This window comes from Aptenodytes forsteri, unplaced genomic scaffold, assembly GCF_000699145.1.
Source record: "Aptenodytes forsteri isolate BGI_AS27 unplaced genomic scaffold, ASM69914v1 Scaffold329, whole genome shotgun sequence".
Lineage (NCBI taxonomy): Eukaryota > Metazoa > Chordata > Aves > Sphenisciformes > Spheniscidae > Aptenodytes > Aptenodytes forsteri.
This window is the reverse complement of record NW_008796200.1, coordinates 12,217-19,951: the sequence shown is the minus strand read 5'-3', so window position 1 is coordinate 19,951 and position 7,735 is coordinate 12,217. Positions and strand designations below refer to the sequence as shown.

General features: G+C 52.3%; 1 protein-coding gene across 1 annotated transcript in view; it reads left to right on the top strand.

Moving 5' to 3' along the window:
- The first annotated feature begins 894 nt into the window (after nucleotides 1–894).
- The window catches only part of LOC103906278 (SITS-binding protein-like), a 15,496-nt gene continuing 8,655 nt past the window's right edge, over nucleotides 895–7,735 (top strand). The window contains exons 1-7 of the mRNA XM_009288153.1: nucleotides 895–1,144; nucleotides 1,185–1,369; nucleotides 3,984–4,155; nucleotides 4,958–5,165; nucleotides 5,298–5,448; nucleotides 5,706–5,903; nucleotides 6,334–6,602. Coding sequence (XP_009286428.1) covers nucleotides 895–1,144; nucleotides 1,185–1,369; nucleotides 3,984–4,155; nucleotides 4,958–5,165; nucleotides 5,298–5,448; nucleotides 5,706–5,903; nucleotides 6,334–6,602 — 1,433 coding nt within the window. The remainder of the gene's footprint in view (nucleotides 1,145–1,184; nucleotides 1,370–3,983; nucleotides 4,156–4,957; nucleotides 5,166–5,297; nucleotides 5,449–5,705; nucleotides 5,904–6,333; nucleotides 6,603–7,735) is intronic.

The following is a 7,735-nucleotide window of genomic DNA, read 5'->3' as shown; positions in this document are numbered from 1 at the left end:
TTTGCTGGGAGATGGTGGCAGGGGGCTGCGACGGGTGGGTGCGCTGAGCCGAGGAGAGGTGGCACCTGTCCCGATGCGCTATCGGCCCCAAAAGGCAGCGTAGCGGCTGGGCAGGTGAAAGGAGGAGGCAGCAGTCAGGGCAGCCTGGGACGTGGGGAGAAGCCGGTCCCACCCCGCGAGGTTGTTGTCGCCGGTGGCCCCTTGCCCCGTTGGAGCACCGGGTGCCCGTTCCCTCGAGCGAGGGCTCAGCCAGTGCCGCTGGACCGTGCCCACAGGTAATTTTTCTCCCTGCTCTGTGCGTTAATCAAATACTTTTACAGGCAAGAGGGAAGTGGGATGGAAAACTAGTGTTGCATTCCCCCCCTCTTTCTTTAACCACCCCTGCGATATTTTTTCTGCAGGCTGTTTACTGCTGCTTTGCAAACCGAGAAGCAAAGCTATGCTGCTTCGCGAAGCAAAACCCCAAAGATCTGCAGAGGCTCGAGCACTGCCTTGTTTCCTATCAGCTGCTCCCCTGTCTCCCCTCCCGTGGTTTTTGGCCACGCGTGTACTTCTCCGCGGCCCTGGACGGCGTCACTGAGTGGATGCTGCTGGCCGTGCCAAGGGGTTGAGCTGACACCCGGCATGGGGTTTTGCAGTTGAGCTGCCGTCGCAGCCAGCGCCGAGCCCAGCAGTGGGATTTGCCGTGCCGCAGCGAGCAGAGGGAGGCTGCAAAAGATTTCTCTTACCTTTGGATTACTGCAAAAAGAAAAGAGTTGCGGCTTAACTTTTTTTTAAACTCTTTTTTTTTTTTTAAATATTCTTTTGGAGCAATCCAAGAAGAGGGTTTTCTGTTTTGTGCTGTTGCAGGAGGGGAGAGAAAGTGGAGCCGGAGCATCCCCCTGTAATAGCACCATGCCGCTCGCCCGCCCCACTGGCCAAATCCCCGATGCTGCTTGGACCTCGGGCTTCAGGGAGATGACAGAGCCCTGGAAAGGTGCCGTCGGCTGCCTCGGTGTGGCCGTCTTCTTTGCCATGACCATCGGCATCATCTCCTGGCAGGCGCTGGAGCAGTCACCGGAGGAGTGGGTGCTGCGGGGCCGCACCGGCGGGATGCTGTGGGAGCGCCGGCGGGGTGCCCTGCTCCTGCGAGTCGGGGTGCGGGGTGCCCTGCTCCTGCGCCGGCAGGGGGCAGGGATTTGCAGTGGGCGGCGTGCCGGCCACCGAGCCACCTCCGCCACGGGACCGCTGCTGGCATGACGGCGGGCAGTTCTGCTACACCTGGGAGGAGGATGCCGAGCTCCGGCTCTCCCTTGAGCCCCCACCAACCCCTGCCACCGAGTGCTACGGTGTTCACTGGACCCCGCTGCGCCCTGACGTGATGCTGAAGGTAACGGGGACCCCCATGCCCTTCTCTGAACCGTGGCATTTGGGGTAAAATGAGCCAAAGTGGGGAGGATCTGGCCCGAACACCCAGTTTCCCAGCACCGTTATGGGGTTGCACCATGGTCGGGGGCACCCCATCTTCCAAAGCCTCCAGTAGCTGGAGGGTCCCGGATGGCAAAAGCCCCTTTGGAAGCCTCGTGCCCTGGTGCTGAGCCACCAAAACACCGAGGGGCCGCGGCCGCCTCTTCCCAGTGCTGCATTGGTAACCCCAGGGTGGGAGAAACATGTTTATATAGAGACTGAATAAATAACCGCTTAAGATCACAATGTTGGCGAAAAAAGCAAGGAGCTCAGAAAGGTCTCTTCCAACCACAGACACAATGTGGCAGCTCTCTCGGGATGGGATTAATCCATGTCCGCTGCTGCAAAAATTTATGGGAGCTTTTTTTTTGTATCATTCCCAGTTTTTTCCCTCGGTTAAATAAAAGCAGACTCTGCAAATGAGCCTGAGGGAGGAGAAAGAAAAACCCTGTCAGACCGTGTTGTGGGGAGCCCTCAGGACAGGCGAGGGAGCGGGATGGGATCCTGTGGGTATGGGGAATTTTTCCCCTTTAGCCATAAATCACCTGTTGACATCGTTTTCGGCTGGTGGAAGGTGTTGACTGAACAAAACCGCTGCGCATGGGGCTGGTTTTCCTTTGCTGACATCAATTTGGGGCAGTTGAGAGGACGAGCAAGATGGAATAGGTGTTTTCCCATTTTAAAAAACAACAAAAAAACCCAAAAACCAAACTATTGGAAAATACAATCCAGCAAAATTTAAGAGTTAAGAATAGGCTTTTTTTACCCGCTCTTTCCCAGCTGGTGTAACTAGTTCAGCTGACACCTGGTACAGCTATACTGAGCCTCCAGGGTTTCCACTTTAATAATTTACACCTCCTTTCCCCACCCCTTAGTGAAACTTTAACCTCTCTCTGCCCCCACAGCAGAAACAAGCTCAGGGCTCCAGGAGCGCTGCCTGAGCCTCGGGATGGGGGTTGGAGTGAATAAAAGTACGTTGTGTTGAGTCGGGAGGTCGTTGGGTCCCTCTCTGCCCGTCCCAGCCTCCCTCCGCAGCCCCAAATCCCCAGGCTTTCAGGGAAGCCCATCCCTGCATGTGAAGTCACGCGGGATGCTAAGTCCTGCTGATCCCATGCTTTGGCAGAAAGGGGAAAGTTTTAGAGCTTTGAAGCGAAAGTTGATGGTTTCTGAAAGGAGGTGGGTCAAGGATGGGGATGTTCCCCGGGACCAGCAGCTTTTGGAGATGGGTCATTGCTCCGCTGCCCTGTCAGCCCTATAAGAAGTGCTCCAGATGCCCAAACTGACTTACTCTCGCTGAGGGAAGTACTTTTTATTATCAGCCCTCAGGGAAGAGGGAGGCTTTGCCTTGGGAGAGAGCAGAAAACCCACAAGTTACCCCGGGGACACTGCGGTGCTATTGAGATGAGCACTCATGACGGGGTTAAAATCTCCCTGCGTGCACGCAGGTGGGGATAGCCGCAAATTCAGGTTGTAAATTCACCCCAGAAACACTGCAGAAAGCAACTAGGAGAGATTTATTTCTTTAAAAAAAACCAAAAAACAAAAACCAAAAAAACCCACAAAAAACCCAAAAACCCCAGATTTTCTCCAAGCTGGGTTTGTGAAAGCACTGTTGCTGCATTTTAAAGCTGATGCCTCGAATTTTCCACCTCCACTGTCACTCTTGTCCTGCAGTGACACCCACCTGTGAAGCCTCTTTGCTTAAACAGCTTTCAGCATCTTTTCACCAGCAACTCAAAAACCTTTTAATTTCTGATAACTGTGGTTGGGTGCAGAAATGTAACCAGGTGGGCTCTCCGAGGTGCGGGGTGCCACGCGTGGGTGTTACCTCTGGATCACCAGGCTGCTTCATAGCAATTTTATTTTATTTAAGTTCATCTATCTAAAAGTGGCAGGCTTTGGGGACGATTTCTTGTGGGTTTGGTTTTTTTTTATTTTAAAGGAAACCATAATTTTTAAGGTATAGAGTTTTTATTCCTACAGTGGGATTTTTATATTCTTCCACCTGGCTGCATGTTGAACGCAGGCAGATACATAAGGGGGAAGAGGAAGAAAAATTGTTGTCTTTGGCTTTAATTAGCAAGTTAAGACTTTTTTTTGTTCTTCAAGGTAAACAAAGCGCATAACTTGCGCTACTGACTCTTGCTACGATTTTTTCTCTCTTCCTACTCTTACACCATTTGATAACTTTAATAAACTGCAGGCTGAGAAATCAAGCAGTTAGATAGAATTTCAGCATTTTTTTTTTTGTACCTGGAAGCCCAGCTCTTGTTCTCGTGGAGGAAAAACTTAAACCCGAGTATCTTCTACTGGGTCAGATGTGGAAAGCAAAGAGTGAGCACCCACTGCCTTTTACATAAAACACCTAAATCTCAGGGGGTTGGGATTTTTCTTCCTGGGAAAAGACCTGTCCCATGACTGCTCTGACAATACTGGAATAACACGCAGGGGGTTTGCCTCTGAAAATGCAACTATTCACACGTTCATCCTCACCCCGAGGCATTTCTCGCCATCTGATGATGCTCTCTTGGCTGCAGGATTGCTTCTCCATGGCCAATGTCTCCTGGTATGGAGGGGCGAGCATCCGTGCCCAGCGCTGGCCGCTCAACAGCGCTGAGAGCCACGCACAGCCCTTCGTTAGCGGCGACTTCAGCAAAAACCCTGTTGGCTACGGGCCTGTTTTGGAGAGATACTTTTTAGGCTCGACAGGTAATCGTATCCTTCCCTGTCCAACGTCCTATTGCTTTAATCCCTGTGTTTCTCCATTCCTCTCCTCATCTATAAAGCAACTAGTTTAAGGGTAGATGTCTCCGAGATTAAAATATCCTACAAATGTAATGACAACTGGCAGCAGGACACGAGGGACGGATCCCATGCTGCCTCGTCCCTGTGGAAAAGGCCATGATATTAAACCTCAGCGCACCTAAGCTGCATTTACAAGTCAGCGCCTGAGAGGATGGGGTTGGGCCAAGTCTCCTGAGGGAAATCACATGCTCTTGGTGTGTTTTTTACTTTTTTTTTTTAAGCAGAGATCTGTGTCCACTGCCGCATCCTCTAGCTCCACTTGAGTGGCTTCACCCTGAGCTCACGTGTCCCTGACACTGCTACGGGATGCTGGATGCGGGCATGAGTTTACTTGCTGCTGTCATTTTTGGGTGGATATTTGGATTATTCTGCAGAATGCCAAACTTCAGATATTCTCCCAAATTAATCAATTGATCTGCAGCTGCCCTGTATTGATGAAGCTGAAGCTGCTGCCTAAGCTGAACGCAAAGCAAAAAGGCAAGAAATGGAGCAAATCCAGCCCTTGAAAGGCCTTTTGGAGGTTAAAAGGGAATAGTGGAAGCAGAGAGCGGGGATTTGCTTGCATGGCTGGATTTGTGGCCGGGATCAATCCGGGAGGTCCTGGTACTAGTTAGGCTCTGCCCCATGCATCCCTGTCCCACCAGTGCGAGAACTGAGAAGAGCCATGCACTTGCTGCGACACCATTTTCTTCTTCTCTCCCCAAAGGAGTGACGGTGACAGTGGCACCTGATGTGCCTCTCTTCCTCTCACTGGAGAGAAATAGGCATTTCTGCCTGGAAGCGCCGGCAGGGAGAGCCGCGGTGCCCCTGCGTTACCTCCTCTGTGTCAGCCCAGACGTCGCGGCTGCCCACCGGCACATGGGCACCCAGCTCGCAGGGCAGGCCCGGGTGCTGCCGGACACGGCCCTCCTGGGGTAAGATGATCCTTCCCTCCTGGCTACAGGGTTGCTTTCCAACCAGTTTCTTGTCCCGGTCACTGCCTTGAGCATCTTGTGCTGGCACAAGGTGCAAACCTCCCCCCCTGCCCGGCTCTTTCCATCACACAGGTCTCCAATCTGGCAGTATTATGGCCCGGCGGGTTCGGCTGCCAAAATAAAACGAGGTTTGAAGTCACTGGCCAAGAAATTGAAGCGGCACCATCTTCGGGAGGGGGTCCTGGCCCTGGGGGAGCGCTGCACCGCCATCCTTGCTGCCGCGGTACGTCCCGTTCTGCCGGCCATCGGGCTCGAAAGGCAAATGGAGAGCTGCCATCAGCCCTGCTCTCAGCACCATTAAATTCCTGCGTGTAAAATGCAAACGCACACGTTTGGGGTGGGGGCTGTGAGCTGCCCCTCCCTGAGAAGGGATGCTCGGTTTGGAGTTTCACCCCGTGCAGGCTGTGACCCCAAGCAGCTGGTGCTCGGTAGCTTTGCCACTCCTACAAAACACCTTTTTCTGCCTTCCCCTCCCTGCAGGACCACATGCCCTTGGAGCGGAGGAAGAGGCATGACTCGACCCATGCCTGGGACCCTTCCCTGATAAAACCACTGCAGCTCTCCATCACGCTGTCCCCGTACACCAGCATCGCCTCCCCGCTCTTCCTGCGCTCGCTACGGGACAGCGAAGTGGCGAGCTACTGGCTGAGCCTGCAGCCCCGATTTGGGGGCTGCTCGGTATGAGACCCTCCTACAACCCTGAATGTGCTGCTCAACCTAAAATCAAAATTAAAGCTGAATAAATACCTACAGAGGGGGGGATAACCTGATCCTCCTGTGTTGGGGGGCAAACCCTATGGGTGCAAAGCAATGCCTGGGGGAGCAGCTTTCGAATTTCCACTTCCAAAAGATATTTTTAAAAGTTGCCAGTATTCAGAAAATCCCCCCAATTCCCTTTTTTGCAGTTATTTTAATGATATGCCAATTTGCCATTAACCCAGGGATTTTTCTGGGGGGTTGAGAGAGGGTTTACACTTTTACACATTGCACCGCGACGGTGCAAATTGTGGTAGGGCAGGATGAGGGCAGAGCAGGCATCCTCTAGCCTTGCATCCTGGGGTTGGTGGGATATTTTATGGGTCTGAGAAATTTTCATTCTCTGATGCAGGTCCCACTGCTGACCACGTGGAAGGGGCGGCTTTGTGCCCGCCTGAACGTCACCAGCAAGATGGCGCTGAGCTGGTACCTGGCACGTGCCCGGCACCTGCGGCAGGCGCTGGGGGCCACGTACATGGTCTTTGAGGGTGCCGAGGGCAATGCTTTCCTGGAGCAAGCTGTCCCACCTCCCGCTGAGCTGGCGGGCGACCAATACACTGGGGTGCTGGCAGCGGCACTGGCGACACTGGGAAATGCCACTGTCATCAGCGCCGGTGCCAGGTGGGTAGCAAGGAGAAGATGCTTTGCTGGAGCCAACGGCTGCGTGAGCTGCTTGGGAGATGGTTGAGGTGATGCTTTAAATATGCCCTTGGGAGGCCGAGACACTGCTCAGCACCCAGGGGAGCAGTGTGGAGGTGGTCTAGGGCAATATGTAAGGAGTGGTTGCTCTCATATCTCCTCTTCCTCTCTCTTTCAGAGCATTTTAATTATTTTTTTAATGTCTCAAGCATAAAAATGCTTAAATGCATTAATGCCAGATGCAATAAAAATGCATCTTGTCACTTATGACCATTCAAGCTTCAGGTTGCTGCCTCTTCTGCAGGAGGGAGAGGGTGAACCCTGGAGTCTTGGCCAAATCGCTGTGTTGGGAATTGCTTGTGGTGTCAAACAACTGCAGTTTTCTGACTTTTCATGCTTGCATAGCCCACAACAGGGTGAATTTATTAATTAGCAGTTGTAACACGCCTCGAGACCCTTTGGTTAAAGGCACCGAAAACTATTACATTTATTTTTTCCCCATTATTTTTATGTTTGGCAGATGCAAAGGGATACGCAGGCTGTTTGCAAACTGAATTATTTCATGTTGTGGATGAGGCATTGATGGTAAATTGCATGAGAAGGCAACTTCAAAACAGTTCTTTTTTCAAAGAAAAAGCAAAGTTTCACATGCCAAGGTGGTGACGGGCTCTTACTCAGCCATCTGCAAAACCAGAGTGGTGGAAATAGCCCCTTTTCTAACCATTTTTCAGTCCATCCAGGATCGTACCTTTCCTGGTGGGCAGTTTCCATACCAGAAGTGTTTCATAAACCATCACATCAGCCTTACCGCCTCCTAAGATGAAAAAGTGTCCCTGGGAGACCTCTGGGGAGTCAGCAAATGGGTGGGAGGCTGAGGAGGAAACCAAACTCTAGGGGCAAGCAGACTCAGATCAAAAAACCCCCCTTGGTCAGATGAGCTCCAGACCATTTTTCGAGCCAAAGCTCATCATGAAGGTTCAGATTTGACCCTTTTTGGCCACCAGAAACAGTCTCCCGCACCAGGCTGCTTGACAACATGACCCCTGCCCGCCCCCCCCAGGTAAGCCCAAGGCATAGAAATATTACTGGGGGGGGTGGGGGGAGGCCAAAACACA